Source organism: Drosophila sechellia, chromosome X (genome assembly GCF_004382195.2).
Source record: "Drosophila sechellia strain sech25 chromosome X, ASM438219v1, whole genome shotgun sequence".
Lineage (NCBI taxonomy): Eukaryota > Metazoa > Arthropoda > Insecta > Diptera > Drosophilidae > Drosophila > Drosophila sechellia.
The window spans coordinates 7,209,418-7,228,712 of NC_045954.1; the positions used below are offsets into that span (position 1 = coordinate 7,209,418).

General features: G+C 40.0%; 1 protein-coding gene across 2 annotated transcripts; it reads right to left on the bottom strand.

Annotated features, from left to right (window-relative positions):
- Positions 1-2,990: 2,990 nt before the first annotated feature.
- LOC6618989 lies at positions 2,991-7,504 on the bottom strand. Of its 2 annotated transcripts, XM_032725958.1 has the most exons (8): positions 7,257-7,504; positions 6,903-7,161; positions 6,554-6,772; positions 6,277-6,489; positions 5,912-6,217; positions 5,603-5,860; positions 3,199-5,524; positions 2,991-3,118 (listed from the first exon to the last, which is right to left on the bottom strand). In XM_032725958.1, the coding sequence occupies exons 1-7, from the start codon at positions 7,464-7,466 to the stop codon at positions 3,210-3,212; spliced, it is 3,780 nt and encodes a 1,259-aa protein (XP_032581849.1). In that variant the 5' UTR covers positions 7,467-7,504; the 3' UTR covers positions 2,991-3,118; positions 3,199-3,209. The 2 variants fall into 2 exon arrangements, with proteins under 2 accessions (XP_032581849.1, XP_032581848.1); XM_032725957.1 differs by lacking the exons at positions 6,903-7,161; positions 7,257-7,504 and having other exon boundaries at positions 6,268-6,489; positions 6,554-6,759.
- Between the last annotated feature and the right edge of the window lie 11,791 nt (positions 7,505-19,295).

The window sequence follows — 19,295 nt, forward strand, 5'->3', positions numbered from 1 at the left end:
AAAAGGGGTAGTGTGTGGTGGGTGTTGTTACTTGTGGGCTTGTGGGTGGTGCTACCAAAGGTGAGCCAAGAGCGTCAGGTGTTTGGGTGTGAACTGGCTTATTAATGGGTAGTCGCCTTGAAAAGGAAAAAAGAACGAGAAATATTGCGCATACTGCCAGATGCCTCATTTTCAATTGGCAAGTGGCTAGAGACTAAAGGATTTGCCATCCAGTCTACTCCCAAACGCACAGCCAGCATTTTCCTATTAATGAAAATGGCTTCGGTGGCACATTTAAGACAGGCAGAAAAATCGCTTTTAGAGTAGTCAGTTCGTAGGAATGAAACTTCTGCCTTTCTCCGGACTAAAGATGCTTTGATGTATGTGTGTCAAAGTTTTTTTTTCATACTCCCGCCCACTCGCAGCAAATCCATTCCCATATGTATCGCCCCGCTAAATCCGTCTTTGAATAATGATGCCGTTGATAGCTAGGATTATTCTCAGGCCCACATGTACTATATATATATATATATATAAATGCGGTACACTGTATCCAGGCCATTTATTTATTATGCCACAATATTCAATGACCCTTAATGGCATTTCGTAATAAAAATATTGGATTAGTTTGTTAGTTTACGGGGGCAGAGACAACCGTTGTCTATCAACCACCATAGAAGCAACCAGTCTGGAAAATCACCCAAAAACCGGCCACTCGTCATCACTTTATCAACTCGGTATGTGCACATTACATATTCCATTAAACGGCTAATGAGCCCATTGTGCTTCTGGACGAAACTCTGTTATTATGGGCAGGATGCGAATCAGGTGCCAGAAGGAGGAACTACTTGTGAAATTGTATCCAATTAAAAAAATATATATACATATATCGGGGATTGATAAAGGAACTTTATTATGGTCTCATGGTCAATGTATTTGTTTGAACTTAGTTTAGAGGAATTATCTCTTGTCGCCCGACATTTTCATGTGGCTTATTAAAATATTAAAAATCTTTGGCCCGTAACCTATTGGCCAGATGCTCTGGCACGTATTTTGTTTGGAGTCCGGAACAAAGTTGAACCTGGAAACCGGATCCGTATCCGAGAGTCGAAGTCTATGTTTTAGTCCCGGGCGTAAGCATGTGACATAATAAATATTAATAACAGCTGACCGACCGGCAAGGAGATCCAAATACCGCCCAGTGGGTGGTGGCACACAGATGATGATGTGTGGTGCAAAAGTTGGGTGATTCGGTGGGTGGTGAAGGTAGTGGTGGGTAATGGTTAATGGGTAATTCGGTGGATGCGTTGACGTCGACACACATTCGTCATGTGACAGATATATTATGGCAATTGATCGGATGCCGACACACCTATGTACATTAGAGATGTTAAGCTCTATCGATATATTTAAGATATAAAGACCGTAATGGGTATTATTGATTGCCAACGTGTGGATTTAAATAGTCACCACTGCGTTATGGGCGAAAACTTCCTTACATTCTGTTTTTTATAATTTATATCAAATATTGATCGTTAATAGATCTTGCTATTATTACCTTGAAGGCAACATAGACACACACACATCTCTCCAGTAAATGCACCCTCACTCTTAACCCAAAAATGGCCAGCAGAGTTAACCCTCCAATGCGCCCACGTTTCATGCCACTCCTGTGCAGAGATCATTTTTCATGTTTTCCCCTGTATTTACGCCTGGGTTGCGACATATGTGCGTTGTCTTTGCAGAAAGCCCAACTTACTACTAATAGTTTTTCTTTTTCCGCCATTTCGGTCGTTTGGTGTGAGTTCGCAATCAATAAACGTCTCTCGTAATCGACATATTCAAAAATGACCAAATGGTCTCTGCTGGGTTTTCATTTCGATTGATGAAAGACGATACCACCCACTGGCCATCCTGCAGGACATTAGTTCAGAGTCCTGCGTGTTGACTTTCATTAGAAGCCAGGGCACAGGGTCATTGTCAGGGCTATTTTTCAACCTCGTCGAGATAAATGCGAGGTCATCAATATCAGGCGAAATAGGTCGGTCGACCAATGCATATGAAATCGTAGATCCAGGTGGGACATTGGTTGCTATAGGAGCTCATCTTGTGCCCAACAATGTCGTCAAGTAACCGCAATAAGTCTGCTGCTACACTGGGAGAACAGCTTTTCATATTTGTTTAATTTAATTGTTCTTGTTGGTAATGTATATACTATATAAAAGTGAATAATTTCAGTATGAAATTCCAAGTCAACTCAAATTGTGTTTAAATTTCAGATAGCTCTTGGTTGGTTTTGCTCAATGCCCATCAATAAAAAAGGCAATACACAGGCATCACAGATTTATTTACAAACAACGGTCTTAAAGCCAATTTCAAGAAAATAAAAGAAACCCCAGCAAACAAAGTAAACTCCAAACGACCCCTGCTCCAATTGGTATCGGTAGCGGGGTGTATAATGCGCGTGTATAAAGGAATCAAAAATCTTGATTTTGATTTCAGATACTCCACCCCCAAGGGAGCTTTCGTTTACAGGGTCTGAGGTCAGCGAGGGGTTCGGGTCACAAGTCAAGTGGCGCTTAGTATCCAAAGTCCGGAGTCTCCCAAGTCCACGGCTTTCTATGAATTCCACTTCAATGAATTGAAAAATTGCCTCGAACAAATTTGATGCGCTCTCTTTTTTGGCTGCTTTGCATTTCAGTAGAAGTTACTGAGTATTTCAGATACGCGAGATGTTCCAGATACGAGATACCCAAAAAAAAAAAAAAACAACAACAAATGGGGAGAAGAAAATAAAAGTGGAAGCCTCGCCGAACATGACATTTGACATTTGATAATGTCATTTGCCGCGTAATTGTTTTTTGATTTGCTGCCACGCATTGCTTATTTTAAATTTCCCATTTTTTGCTTTGATTGCTTTTCTGACGATAGCAAGAAATTAAATGATAATAAATAATCTAATGGTTTGTCGCTCTCTCGCAGTAAAATAAGAAGTTAATATAGTATTGTATTTTTATACCCGCCACCACAAGTGTTTTTATTGAGCAATATTGAGGAATATAAAATATAATTAAAGTATGTATTAAAATGATAAGCAGATTGCCTGCAAATATCCTTCAAGGTGTCTTATAAAAAGGTTCTGTAATGAAAATAAAAATAAAAACGATAAATTGCTTGTTCATATGTACGGAAAAGATTACAATAACTTTAATATCTAACCTTCCTGTAATTTAATCATCATAATTGTCATCACCAGAACTATTGGGATCCTCATTCAACTTATTAATGTATCGTACCTCGATAAAAATAAGCTCCTTAAAATTGTTTGTCACCGTCGCCATTGTCTCATAGTCGATGGCCAGATAGCTATCTGGATGAGTTACAAGCAAATCGTTTACACCTTTAAACGTGGACATTTTCACAAACGTCAATAGAGATCTAGCCTTGACACTGCGATTCCGGCCATACACAAGAAGTCGACATCCCGCAACCTCGAGTTCATAATCGGCAATAGCTAGCCAAAATATATACAAAGTGTCTAGTTGCTGCTTCTCAACGCCTATTCCCGCGGAAGGTTTAGGCGTCACCTTTCCTTCAACTAATAATCTTGAAACCGGAGCGAACATAAGGAAACATGCTCCATGTTCAGCAAAGTATAGATATTTCGTGGGTAATTCCTCGTTAATTACAACACGGGGTACCGGGACCGTCTGTCCGGGAATTTTGGCCAACAAGGCGATTACACAAATACAGTAAATCTGATTTGTGGGATAGGAACACGGATAGAACAGTAGAATCATACGATCTGTAAGCCAAAGTTCTTCCAATCGTCGACAATGATCGGACAAATAGTGTGCCATAAGAATCTCGGAGCACAGAATCGTTTCGCAACCAGGAATAGGGCACACAAACGACATATGTGGATATGTTCTATTTCTCGGATAACGCATTTTGTTGAACATGGAATTAATGGCAAGTGCATCAGGTTTGGGCAATACGTGACGAGTGTAAAAATCCTTAAAGCACTCCAAATTTGGGGTACGTATAACCAGGGAGGAATCAATGTTAGCCCGTTGCTCGGCATAGTACAAAGGCTCGTCGATCAGCTGTTTAACGCGACCCTCGTGTTTGATGGCCCAATTCATAAGTCGCTTACAATCGACCCGATTTTTCAATATATTTCGACCTCTCTCCTGTTGATAGAGTTCAACTACAGAAATGGCCGAGCGACATCTGAGCAAATATCTATCTTGGATAGGGTACTCAACCGATGTGGCTCTATGATGTAAAACTCGAAAATAAGAGGTCACCATTAGGTGCGCCATTTGCCTTGTTAAATGTATTTCCTTCTTGCAAGCGTCATTTGCCACATCTATATACTGCATAATCTCCTCATCTATCTGCTCATCTGAAACGTTTTCCAGTTCCTTGGAATTTTTCACATTAATAAGATAATGAGCGGGAAAAAACCCCTCGCTGACGAACCAATGAAAGAATAGACAATCGTCCTTTAAATGTTTCCAGTAAAAGTAATCCATATAATTAGTAATCTTGGGATTAAATTCGAAAAGATGTATGTCCTTTTTGGGTTTCATATTTGACATTAGATGCAGGATGAGTAGCGATACGCAATCTATATCGATGAATTTCCTAAAATCTACAATTTCTTTGGATATATCCTCTGTAGTTGACCTATCGATTTTTTTTTGAAGTGGTTGTATTTCCTCGATTTTTGATAGGCTGCTAAAAATATGTGGATCGCTTGGTTCTTGACAGCTGAAAACGCTCTCCGTTTCGTCGACTAAATCGTCGCGCAAAGCGGTTGAGCTAGGGGTCCTTGACATCGTGTGTTTGGCATCGTAAAATATAGTAGCAAGTGAAGCTTGCGAACCGGGCTCGGGTGTCATGTAATTAGTACTACTGATCTTTAAACCAAAGCTAGTAGGTTTTTTTTTTAATGGCTTTGGTTTCTTTTGATATATTTTCAAGGGCTCAACTTGACGGAGAATCGGTAAGTAAATGGCTTTTAGAGGATTCTCTGGTGGTATCAAATGGTCCATATTATGTTTTTGACGACTCAGCCGAACTCTGTCTATTAAAAGATTCTTTAACCACTCACCCCTGTCTAGTGACGTGGTACCCTTATCGGGAACTTGTTTTGGGACCTTTTTTTCTTCAACAGGTCGATGGGGTATGTTTATTTTTGGCATGGGTTTGGGTTGTACCGGCTTGGTTTGGTTACTGATAACATTGAAAAGTCTACGTTGAATGTTACACTGTACTTCTTCGGTCAATTTTATCCTGGGCTCGGAGAGATCTTGTGGTCTATAAAATGATAGGTACTGATCCCTTTTAAACTTGCGTTCCGCTTTAAGCCATTCTTTTTTCGTTTTATATTCGCTACAGAATTTTGAGCACATGTTTGGCCTTTTTATAGACACAGATTTCTGCTTTGGTTTCATCACGGATTTCGGATCTAACGGTTGTAATTTTCCATATTTGTACTTCTGTGCTTGTTGTTGCCTTCGTTTTTCCCTATTAAATTCTTTGATAAACAAGACGATATCAGATTGCTAATCCTCAAATACGTTTGGTTGTGTGGTCGTATCTTTTCGTGACTTACCTTTGGCTGTTAATAACTGCCACATGTTTAAGACACTTGATTCGCTCTTCTCGGGATCCAATGGATCTTTAAATTGCTGATAAAATTTTGCATGTGCCGATGTACTGGGAACATCATCATCAATGGGAGTAGAGGGTCTAGTGATGGGTGTTGTTGGTCGATAAACGTTGGTGTCTTTTTTCTTACATTTTCTCTGTGTTTTGAATGATTTACGGTATTCGGAGTTCGGAATAACAGTTATCAGGGATTCGTTTACACCTAAATAAGAAAATATTAGGAAATCGGAACATTTTTTTTTGCTAAACCCACCAAAATAACCTTCTTCATCCTCTGTCACTATTTCAATCGAATCCGTAGCATCAGTGTATATATCTTGACCAGTATCGGACACGCCCTCGGCCTTATTTTCATCTCGAATTTTGTTGGCTCGAAACTTTTCTATATACTCCATTCCGAACTCACAATCTAAATCTGTTGTTGGTCGATAAACGTTGGTGTCCTTTTTCTTACATTTTCTCTGTTTCTTGAATGATTTGGCCATCTCAATTTCAAGAAACGATGTGTCATTACGGTATTCGGAGTTCGGAATAACAGTTATCAGGGATTCGTTTACACCTAAATAAGAAAATATTAGGAAATCGGAACATTTTTTTTGCTAAACCCACCAAAATAACCTTCTTCATCCTCTGTCACTATTTCAATCGAATCCGTAGCATCAGTGTATATATCTTGACCAGTATCGGATACGCCCTCGGCCTTATTTTCATCTCGAATGTTGTTGGCTCGAAACTTTTCTATATACTCCATTCCGAACTCACAATCTAAATCGATTATGTCTGGCAATTTATTATACGAATTTATCTTACTTTTGGCTAAACGATGTTTTTCTACAGGGACGAAAAGATCTGATAAATTTAAATGTTTTTATGGTGCTATATTTATCTGACTTACTAGATGGATTGTGTTGCTTTGGCTCTTTAAAACGAGATTTGACAGTAATCGTGTATTTTGCATGGCCCATCTGATCTATTTGGAATTCCTGTTTAGGCCTGGATTTGGGTATAGCTCCAGTGGAGGGGTTTTTAATGTTTTCTTTGGCCATAGAATGCTCGCTCAATTTAAATATTCGCTCTGTTTGCAGTACCAGACTATCCACCAAACTGAAGAGGTCTATTAAATTGATCGATAGTTATTGATTACTTTTGTTAGGATTTTATTTAAAAAATAATGTTTTTGCATTGTTCGTGTGCATTGTTGATATTGTGCATTGCGGATGTATTTTTGTTTATGGATTACTCACACTTTACACGATTTTCCTCGTTTTGTGAAATAAAATCAGGGTATAGAAAGGGCGTGTCGAACCCCTGGCCCATTAGCTTGGGTTGTGTGCAGTTGCCCACTGAAATAGGCGTTGGGATCAAGCTTTGGTTTCTGCGGTATGGATACCTTCGTGATGGAAGTTTTGGAAGATCTTCTAATTTCGAAGGACTCGGCGAGTCCACCATTTCGGCGAGAATTGGATGGTTGTTAAGCTCCTTTCGCTCCTCCCCCACCGCCTCCTTGGGCAAGTGCACCAAAATAACAATGTATAATATTAGGAACTCAATTTAAAATACCCATGCAAATGAATTGTGCATTTGGACGAATCGTTTACCTGAAAACATGGCAAATTTTCATCATCGATCTCATAGATACTTTCGCCGCCAAGATTTTCCAACTGGGTTTTTCCGGGACGATTGCTGATCAGCAGCTGGTGAAGTAGCTCCTGCTCCTTGAGAAGCTTTTGTAAGTGGCTCTCTAGGAGAGTTTCCGGCGAAACTGTATTGCGGTTTCTTTGCCGAGCTCGTCCTCTGTCAATCGGCATTTTTTCTTGCACAATACAAAAAAAATACACTCACAACAAAAAAATCTTTCGGTGCCACGCCTGCAATAAGTTATATATTTATAAATAGCCATCGGTATTTGCTATTGGCCACGGGTCGTAGGGTATTGTTTATTGGGTATCGATTGATTCGATGGACAGGCGCAGTAGAGACCCGAAGGCGGTTCCCTATGGAAAGAGAGCTCTTGTTTCCGTCTTTTTTTCCATTGTTGTAAATTTAATCAAACACCCAACGAGCGCATATAGTGCATCAGAATGTGCGCAGCAAAGAGAAGTGGAAATTAGAAACAGGACATACAATCGAATAGAATATACCCTTTAACTAAGAGTGCATTCAATTAATATGTTTTAAGCTTAAAATACACTTAACCGTTGTGTTTTTCTTTCGTACTTAGTCAAATGGAATTAATGTATGCGGATTATATTTTTCACGATAAAGTATACCCAGAACAACTATATAGGGTATCAAAACAATGGGGAAAAGGGGGAATCGGGAGTCAACAGTAGAAGAAGATTGCTGAAAGAGATGAAAGCGATGTGAACAAAAGAGGAAGAGCATAGCATGAAATTGGCAGTCGTTTTCCTTCCTTTCACTCCTAACCCCTCTATATGTCCCCTATGTACTCGACCACCTCGTTGACTTTCATCTGGGTTTTGGCCCCACCATACGGCAAACCGTAAATTGCACTGCATTTTTATTTAGTTTTCGTTTTCGCTGGTCAGCCAGCCGATGTCAATTTCCATGCTGCAATCGCAGCGATGGAGTTGAATACCTACTGTGCGTAGGAGAAAATCTATGAAATGTTTATCATATATATAAACATATGTCAATCCAATCTTGGTATCTATGAGCAAAGTAGGTGTACCATTTGTTTTGATATTCAATTTGTTATTCATAGGTATGTAGTCAACGTATTACAATTCACATGATGCCTCTCTTCCACAGTAACTAAACTTGCGATTATTATGTAGTTTTCCAATGCTACATTTTCCGGTTCCCCTTTCATAGCTGACGCTTTTAGTTTATCAATGTTTTCCGCTTCCACCATTTTGGGGCATTTTTTTCGAGTGCTGCCCTAGACATTTATCGCCGCTCTCGTGTTCACTCAACCCATAGAGCCCCCGACTAATAACTAACGTGGCTGGCTCAGCTCGAACTGGTGCTACCTCTTACCCGTAGCGCCACCAAAAAGCCCCCTTTTTTTTCACCATCTAAAAAAGCGGCCAGCCCTCCCTGCGCAACATCAATTCTCCCTAGACACTATCAAGCCCCACCCGACAAAGTTAGTTTACGGCCAAAGTTTAACATAAAAAAAAAGATAAATAATAAAAAAAATAAAAAACAAAAAAAGCGATCATAAAAAATTGTGTGCAAAAAAATCGGAAGGGAGTTGAATTTTTGGTCAAAAGCTAGTCAGAAACCATGCAGGGAATCATGGTAAAAAAAAATTGGTAAGAAAAAGCGAGAGAGAGGAAAAAATTGGTTTGCAATGCATTTTTTTCGCGCGAAGCTTTTCATTTGGCGCTGGCATCCATTAGAGCAAAAATCAGCAGCATCCATGGGCGTGGGGAATAAGGGGAGAAGCTGGTGGTGTGCTAGCTTGACGGTGGAAAGGGGTGAACTAAAAAAACTGGTGAGCTGTGTGGTTGTTGCTGCCACACATGTGGAAATTGTGCGCGTTTTGCAGTTTTTTAATTGACCAACAAATTTATTTGATTCGTTAGCAACGCGAATATTTTCTTCCACTGTCCTGGCTTTCACCTTTCGAACCCACGGTTTCCACCCCATGGCAAACATCGCTCCCTTATGTTTAAATTTATAACTGCATATGCATACAGTGCGTTTCATTAGGGGCTTATATTCTAGGCAGTTCGCACCTATTCTGAACTAAAAAATCCATTATTACTACAATTCGTAAACTAGGCAGTATAAAGATTACGAATCCGCAACGCACTATCTATCCTTAAAGGTAATGCCAATTCTCTAATATCTGTCCCTCTCCACGAAAATCGAGTCAAGGGTAATTGAAATTCAAAGCAAGCAAACCACCAAACCAGCCAGCACCCTAAAATCTGAAATCTAAAATCGAAAATCCCAGGCCCAACACCGATGCCGAAAACCGAAAACCCGACACCGACAACAAGGATACGCACAGAGGATAGCAAGGAGATGGTCTCTTGTTGTTTCTAAGGATTACATATTGGTAAACAGCGTTTACAACAACCAAGTAACGATAACTTATTGTGCTACAAATTGGTTTGTTTGCCCTGCCCACCGCCCCTTTTTGAAGAGTGGGGTCGGTGTTTTCGATGGGGGGAATTGTTTGATTTGATTGTTGACTTTATTGGTCAACGCAACGACGGCCTTTTGGGTATTGTTCTTTGGCCTATATTGCCGTGACCCCACACCCTGGATATCGTTGTTTAACGACATTTAATCTATGATTAAAATCAATTAAATGCTACACTTGACTTAATTTATTGTCGCCGGCGAAATCAGACAAGAAATTTGTCGGTTTCCAAGACAAGTAGCCGCTCATATATGCATGTATGTATGTTTGTGTATACGAGTATAGTATCCCAAATATCCGATGCAAAACAAAATGGAATGATACGAAATGAAATGCTCGTAAAAATCAAAATATTTCCTCTCTGTCTATCACGTTGGTCAGTTAGCCAGTCATCCAGTTGGCTATCTCTTTCTGCCAATAAAAATCTGGCAGCAAAAATCTACGAAAAAGTCGGAAACACTTTGTCGGTGGCTTGGCTTGTTTTTCGGGGATTTGGTTTTGTTTTGCTTTGTAGTCTTTATCTTTATGGCTTGATCTGCAGTCTCGGTTTTGTGTTCTCCATTCCCCCATCCTCCCTTCCACTCACTCGAAATTCTGGGTATTGCCTTTTCATAGAGCAGATAATTGTCCACCTTAAACGGAAACGGGGGAAGCAACGGGAACTTGTATTGCCGGAAAAAAAATGGATATTATAAAACCATATATGATAATAAATCAAAATATTATATCAATATATGGTATTAATGATATAATAGGAATTTAAGACAACTAAATATATAAATCTTAACGCATTAGTAGTCTCTTAAAAAGGTGTAAACATTTTTATTCAGATTTTATATGTTGGTAATGCATTAACTAAACAAGCCACATCTTATTTGCTAAAATGCCTGTGAGTAGAGTATTTAAGTAGAGTATTATTTACATAGGCAGTTAATCGTTTTTGGGGAGCGGCACTTAAGTTTTCTGGAATTTTTCAAGCCTTTGCGTTTAATTGATCAATGAACTCTACGGTGGCCTTGAATGTAACAAACAAAACCACAGCTTGGAAGAAAAATCTCGGGAGAGCATCGCATCAAAACACATTTGCATAGAGGGAAAACTGAATCAAGTTCGCGAAGACAAAAACCAATCGCATGCAAATGAAAAGGTTCAAAAACTGTGGAATACGACGTGGGGGAATCAAAATCAAAAATTCCGTTTAATGATGCAATTGGAGTTTGATGAGTTGAAAAACTGATGCGACAAACATCCTATATCCATATCCATTCCATTCGCTGATGGAACGCAATCAATGCAACTGGATAGGATGAGTTCTGTGTTGGCCGCCAGTTAAATTGCAACCAATAATAATGAATAATTGAAAATCCAATCAAACACCAAATGAAAACGGAGACCAGTCGTCGTTCGCTGGCTGGCTGGATGGCTGCCCCATATCCCCATATCGCCATATCCATATCCATATCCCTAAAATGTGGTGGAGTGAGCTTGTGTCCTTTGGTGGCTGGTGGTGTTGATTTTGCCGGCTTTATCGAAGGACATTAGCAAACGGTCGTTGGGTTTTCGCCTGCAAATGCAATCAAACGCGTGAGGCAATAGCAGCAGCAGTAGCAGTAGCAACAGAAACAGCAAAAACAACAACATACCCAGTAGCAGCAGCAACGTGCACGGGAGCTACATGGAAGGATAAACCAAAGCAACCTGCATAGATGACACCCCAGGGACGTGGCAAAAGTCAATGAATGGTAATAGGTGTCGACATGGTCTTCTCACACATACCCACATAGACATCCATACACCCATACAAACGCCCATACGCCCACCTTTGACCAGAAATTGGAGGCGTGGCACGAGGAACATCCAACGTGTGGCGGCCTTTTGTCCTACTGTTGTTTTTGCTGATTGCCACTTTCGGCAATGGATCGAATGCCTGGACTGGACTTTCGCAATGGGATTGGGAATGGGTATGGTACTTGAACTGAAGAACCCAGTAGCAAGCAGAAGAATACATTAATTGCCAGTTAAATTGAGTCTGAATGGAGATTTTAGGTGGAAGTGAAGTGATCTAATGCCAATCGAATCAAGATTCAATTTTGAGATGTGACAACGTTAGTACGTTTTAATTAAAACATGTTATTCTTTTTCCTAAGCATTATTTGGTAATAAGTATTCATTGTGTAAATATCCTTAAAAACCCGGTTTATTAAAGTAAGCTGAAGTCATTTAGGTGCTGCGCCGAAAAGTAGGCACCGCCGAAAATGAAGAGGGGTCCCTGCTTACACACACACACACATACAGACATCGGCTGTTGCAAATTACCGATTCGGAAAATTCGAGCCGCCGGCGAATCAGGGAAAAATTTGGCCACCGCACATCTCCGGCATTTCCAGGCAAGGACCAGGAAAGCTAGGACTCCATGGACTACCCGAAAAACCGAGTAGTTCACTGGTATGGCCGAAAAATGTTAATTGATTTATGTTTATATTTGTGCAACATGTTGATGCCGCACATCGCACACCGCCACATTTTGCAGTCGCCGGAAAACGCTCGCGGTTGTCATTTTGCTGCCAATTTCGCGATGTGTGGGGTTCGCCGACAGACAAGCCAAAACAAAAACAACCCAGCCACGTTAATTGAACAACATTCGACGGGCAAAACTGAAACCGAATCTGCACAAAACCCCCGAAACCCATGTCGAAACTCAATTTCAGGTGAATTTTCAGCGTTAGCGGCATATTTGCTTGTAATTATATCTATCAAAAAAATATATATATGTGTATGTATGCCATTAACTTTTGTCTTTCAGCTTAGGGTTGCGAAAATGCAGGAAATCGGGTGGAAAATATTGCGGAAAACCGATCCCGCCTGTGGCAGTTTCAATATTTGTTTGTTTATTTGTGAAAAATCAAATTATAAATGCTAACAATTGGTCGGAAGTTTGAGAAATAGGCATTTGTTTTATTTTTGCGGAAAAACTTTACAAACAGCTGGAGTTATTCATAAATATAAACCATATTGAACTATTTTTGCAAGAGGTTCTATGCTGTCAAACCATTGCATCCGACACAAACGAATTATCCTCACCAATTATAAATAGTTTGCTTTTACATTCGTTCAAATATGCAACCAAGATTTTTCCGCAGTCTGCCCAAGGGCAAGGATAATACTCGTAGCGCAAGCAGACACCGAAAAAGGAAAACTTCAGGGAAGATTGGTTTGGATCGATGGCGACACAGATGAAGATGAAGTCCACAAGAGCAATAAATAGATATGTATATATATGGGTATATATCCAAATGTATGTACATGTATTTAAATATGTGGGAATGGAGACAATAGGACACACATGCCGACAATTACTTGTCCTATGGAGAACTTCAACTCCAGGACCAAAAAAACGATACTGAGCCAAACAGAACTGAACCCAAAAACTGAGCCGAACCGAAACTTGTTTCATAAATTTCCTATTCAAAATGTAATTAAACCCTTGCGTAGCTGCTGCTGCCGCTGCTGCTCTCATCTAACTACAACAAAAAGGCGACCATTTCGGGGATACGATTCGGCAGGACAGAGGGGCGGCTACGCAATATACTCGATAATTGCAAACGAAATGGCAAAAGGCTTTGGGCCTGAGCGCCCAAGACTTTGTCTATTTCCGTAAATATCTTCAAAGTCATTAAATTTTGCACATGTTGGCGGGACAGCACACAGAATTGTTTTAATTTTAAAATTATTGTCATTAATTGATTTTTGATAAAGAATGTAGAGCGCTGTTGGTAAAAGAAGGTCCCCGTCCCGACCATAAATCTCCATGTGTGTAAATCTAAAAAAGGGGGTTGGAACTTAAGAGCACCGCAGCAAATAATCACTAGACTCGGAAAAAACGACAGAGCCCAAATAAAAAGGGGTAGCTACATAGCTGGCTTTAATGGCTCTGCCTTGATTATTGAGACCATTATTTTTGTTTAATTACGTTACGGGCGTTAATGTGCGGATAGCACCAGCTCTCATCGTTGTGTGGAGGCCGAATCCCGAATCTAGAATCCCTGAATCCTGAATCCCGGGAAAGCTTAAGCAGAACCACATTATTTTTTCAATAGTAAAACCGGTATATATATTTTTAAATTGAATAACACATTTGCATATATTTGTAATAATAATCTTTAGTTCGTGTTTCGTAAACTTATGTAGTTCGGTCTCGAAAAACGTATCTGTGAAAGTCATAAGGTTAATTCCCAAGAATCATAAGCTAACCTAGAACTAGTCTAAAACAAAGTCAAGGCAATCTGTAACCATACCAGGACTTTTATGCTTTTTTTTCAGATGCCTGGTTTACGTTTATAGAAGTCCGTAATGGACCGCTCCGTAATCCCGGAAAGTGGGCGAACGCGTTGCCATTCCGATTCCGCTCGACGTTCGACGGACAAATTTGCGACACGTTTCCGACACGTTTGCCATGTCGATTTTTCTTGAGCCAAGCGTTTGCCGCTTGTCGCCCCTACTCATATATATTTTATAACTTTAGACGACAACGGCGATACATATAAAGTTGGCGGAATGGGTGGCTAAAGGCGGGTGTCGGGAGGCGGGGCAGGGGTGCATACCTGTGTTTTCTGATGGGTGGTGGTTGAAAGATAAACGTCGTTGCCGTTGACTCATACGCAAATTTTTACTCGCATGATGGGGAAGGGATGGCATTTTTACACAGAAAGAAATTCTTCGACAAAATATTCCAGATAAGAAATTAAGCCACATATTTTAAACTATTAAAAATGTCTCGTGTAATTCGATTTTTTTTTGTGATCCTAGGCTATCTGTTGCCTTGCGTATATTTTCTTGCAGTGCATATGTAGATGGCAGAACTGTCCCCGTCCTATTGTTGTTTTTGTTAATGGTTTGATGGGTTTAAAGTCGTGTAGCTCCGTTTTTAGTTGGGAGGGGGGGTTTTCTAGAGGGGGTGCGTCAAAATGTATCGCTCACAAAAAACACAAACTCACAGCCGCACACATATATAATAAATTTATCTGTACGTATATGCAAAATATGTACATCTTTACATACGAATATATAAGATATTTTGTGTTTTTTTTTTTTGTTTTGTTTTCTTTTTTTGCATATGGACGCCTGGCTGGTTGGGCATTGAGATTGCATTGCGGGCGCCCGTCCGCCTGGCTGTGTATCTTATGGCTTTAATAACTTTAGTGCTGGTACGTGCCATTGATCCTTGATGTACGAGCAAGGATGTGGCCCATTTGGCCATTTCAGTATATTTCACTGGGCTACATGACATCAAGGAGAATGTTGGGAACTCAAAGACAGATTTTTAAATCAGCGAAACCGGGGGAAGTTAATAATCATGTTAAAGAAAAGTGGTATATCCATCAGGAGTGCTTTGAAGTAACTCGAAGAAAGGATTAACAAGTGATGTGTACTTTCGGACACCTCCATATTCTCCTCAACACAGGGCATATATGATTCGTTTTTAATTTTCAGCCGCGTCTCTGTACTTCTCATAGCAGGAGCTGAATGCCAGAGGAGGAAGACCCCACCACATAGAGCCACCCATCAATTCATCCAATTGCTCTTCCTAGTTTGGCATTTTCTTTTTCATTTTTTTTTTTTTCATTTTGAGTATTCCTCTTCAGTTTTGCCTTTTATTTGCCGCTTTTTTGATGGGCCATTCGCCTGCGCGCTTTTCGGCATTATGCATAAATTTCATTTTCGCCTCTCCCCCGCGCTTATTGTTCATTTTTTGTGCATTTTGTATTTCTTTTTTGTTATTTATTTACGAGTGTGTGCGCCTCTATGTTATTAATCTTCGTGGGAGTTATTGCTGCTCTTTTTTTTTTTTGGTGTTGGTGGTGTATTTCTCGATTCGCGTTCATTTGTGTATGAAATTAAAATCACACCCATGAGATGTCCCAAAAAAAAAGAATGCGTATTCTTCAACATTTTTCTTCGGCAATTTTCCAGCGAAAAAATGGCCGACCCGTGGGCAATGGAATTCCACTTTGGTCAAAGAAAATCTAACACAAAATAATAAGAAAAAAATAAGAAAAGAAGAAAAATTGCCAGGAACAGGGAAAAACGCCAGCAAATATAACAACTGTAAATTGAGTTGTTGCCCTTTCGCCACCGAGAGGCAAACTTTGCCCACCGACTAATTCATTCATGAAAACCGTTGCCCCAGCCCCGCCCCCTTTTTGAAGACATCCCCCCTGCTCAAGACCCTTCCTTCCATCCAAAAATAAAAAAAAATATATATAGAAAAAAAAACGATTGCATTTGCTGCTTAGCATACAATTGCCACATTAACTTGCCAGCCCAAAGATAAATCGCATGGCCAGACTGCAAATTGTTGCTGCGCCAGCAAACTACCAAAATGCACCATAAAAAATATTTAATTATGCCTACCGCATATTGCTTGTAATATTATAAGTAGTTTCTTGTTTTTTAGTATAAAAAAGTTTATTAACTGATTTAGTAAACATTTGATCATGGGTCAAATATAAGTTATTTGGGAAGTGAAAGAGTTTCCAAATGTTCTCAGTGTACCGAACTGGCAACACAGCATACTTGCAAGTCCACAAAGAGAGCTATTTCGCACTAAAATCGCCTCGGGGCAAGCAGCAAAAATCGAGACAAGTTTGGGGGAAATGTTTTTTTCGCAAAGTGCATTTGAGGCCTCAGGCCCAAATACAATGGTTATGGGAAAAAAAGTTAACAACGTTCGAAAATCAAATACACTACTTTTTCGAAATGTTCTAGTTGGTATTTTATTGGAGTTCTAATCAGAATAGACGCACCCCAATTAATTGGGAATATTCTCCAATTTAATCAGATCCCAAGCAGATCATTACAATTAAAGCAGTTTAGCCAATTAGATGATGCATATCAAAGTAGTTCATAAAGTATTCTCTTTAAAGCAGTTGATTGTGACAGTTTATTCTTATAGGAAATTATTAATTTACCAATCAGCATACGCGTCGCATTTATAAGTGTAAGAAATAATAAAAAATAAAATATTATCAGGTGAAATTTCAAAATCTTCCAACTGTTATAGATTTTGGTTGCTATTCAATTCACTAAATTTCTTAGTGTATTTTGCCAAACACCAATAGCGACAGCAACAATCTAAGGCAGTTGCAAAGAAATAAGACGAAGACGAAGAAGGAGCAATTTTTAATGTGTTTGCGCTTTAGCCAAAAGTTGGCGTTGGGCCCATTTTTCTTTGGCTTGTTAGACGTTAGCAACCGAAACGGCGTAGAGATTCCAAAACACTTTGCCACAAAGGTTCCCCAGAGGAGCTTGTAGTTGGTTGCTGTTGCTGCGTCGCAAGTTGCTAGTTGCTAGTTGCTAGTTACAGGTTGCAAGTGCAAGAGCAACATTGCGATTTTGCTGTTGTTGTTGTTTATGATACACCAGTTGTTGCAGTTGTTTGAAGAAGTTGTAAGAAATATGTAGGCTTGGCTTGGCGATGAGCTGCACAAGGGAGTCGAAGGGCGGAAAATTAGACAAATGATCGCCAGCACAGTGAAACGAAGCCAGGTTGAACAGTATATCTATTAATTTGTATTTTTAGAGGTGACTCAAAACTGCACAACTAGGGGGTATTAAGTGCTTGTATAAAAACCAATTTACAAAAAGCTTTAACTCCTGGTTTGCTGCCATCAAAAACCACGTACAGCCCTATATTTAAGAGCTCCTTCTAATTATAGTATGAAAAAATATTTGCATTTTTTTGAGTGCACCCGTTGGAATATTTTTGTGCCCTGAGCTCATGCAAATGCAATGCCTAACGAAACCCAAACGAAATCTGGTGATGGATTACGAGCTGCCTTTGGGGCAACGGGAAATGCTCGTCCTCTGGAAACACTTCTTTGCATGATGGAAATGCAGCAAATTCTGCGGAGGCTGGAATGGGAGACAATTCATTTATTAAACTGCACTTAACATCAACACCACATCATCATTAATATTAACCGGCCAGCGGGATGGGGAAAGTCAAGGTGTTAACAATGTTATGCCGTGTCTGAAATCCCAACTGACCATCAATTTGTGGCAGCTATAGCGATTTGTGACTGGAATCAGTGATAGAATGACAAAGCAAATGAAACAAGTAAAGTTATATTTATGCATTTAATGATTCTTAAAACAATGTTGTAATATATTATTAAAAATATTATATTAATGAAAAATTAATTCTACAATTTAAATGATAGTTTTGCACACAGGCATTTTCTATCAAATCCAAGGTCAGATCAAATCAATAGGCTGCTACAAAAAAATCCAGTTGCCAAGGCCCCTTCTCCAACAGGCCCCCTTAACCCCTTGACACCCCAAATAAATCGGCGGAGAGAGAAAAGAAATGTCAAGAACTCATGTTCAAATGTCAAACTGAACCGACAAACCGTTAATTAGCAAATCAAAGATATGCCACGCCACAGACACATATCCAGAACGGGGGGCACAAAGGGGTTAAACGAATGGTTAGAAGTGGGCAGGGAGAGAGCGGTGCTGGCTTAAGCAGGAGGAGACGGGAGCTGAAGAGGGGCACCGTCTCCACGGCAGAGAGCCACTGACAGCTCACAAAATCCGACAGTTGCGCACATTCGAAAAAAGATCAATGAGAATTGTGAAAGAAGCTGAAGAAATCCAGCAGACGGCGAGCAATTAAAAGGCGAGGGGTGTAGTGGAAAGCTCAGGTGAGTTGCAGTGCACTGCAAACAAATGTAGTCAAATTTAACAGTTTAATTTATTAAATTTATAGCTTGGTTCAATATTTCGTGATACGTATTACCAAATTAAAATCAAAATTTATTTGAATTTTTAGTTTTAATTTCTTCAAGTGTGATTTAGCGGAGTGGTGAGGGAGGCAACCGAAACGTTTAAATCGCCCAAAGGCCGTCGAGCTGTCAGGGATTCGCAGATCGCCACGGTTCGGTTTTCCGTTCGGTTCAGATCTGTTCGGTTAGGTTTTGGTTTGGTTTTACTTGGGTTTGGGTTCGGGATTGGGACTGGGACTGGGATGGAGACTGGGATTGGGCCTGCTTGGGCTTACAGCGCTGCTCAATCCAGCCGTTGTCAATCATAAGCCAGGTCCAGTCTCTCTTCCACCAAGGAATCCACATGCACACATCCCCATACCGAAGGGGAAAAGCGATCTAAGATCTTCTAACAGTCGCGAGTAGAGCGAGTTGTAGAGTCGCATCTGTCGGATTTGCATTACCGCGTCCGACTTGCCTTGAAATTATGTGAAATTGATCAATTTCAACGTTGCCCGTTCGCCGTGGCCACTTTCCGCGAGCTCTGGGTGCAGAACATTTAATGTAAAATGTCAATCAAAAATCGCACAGAATGGAAAAGCAACTTTGAAAATTTAATTAGAAATGTGTACACGTCTCGAGCATTGCAAACCGCATGGGAAAATGGGAAATCTTCTCAATTGAAGCGATGAGAACCGAACTGCCAGAACTCCAAGAATCCAAGGAAAGTGTCAGGAGTTGTACTAATTGTTGCAAGC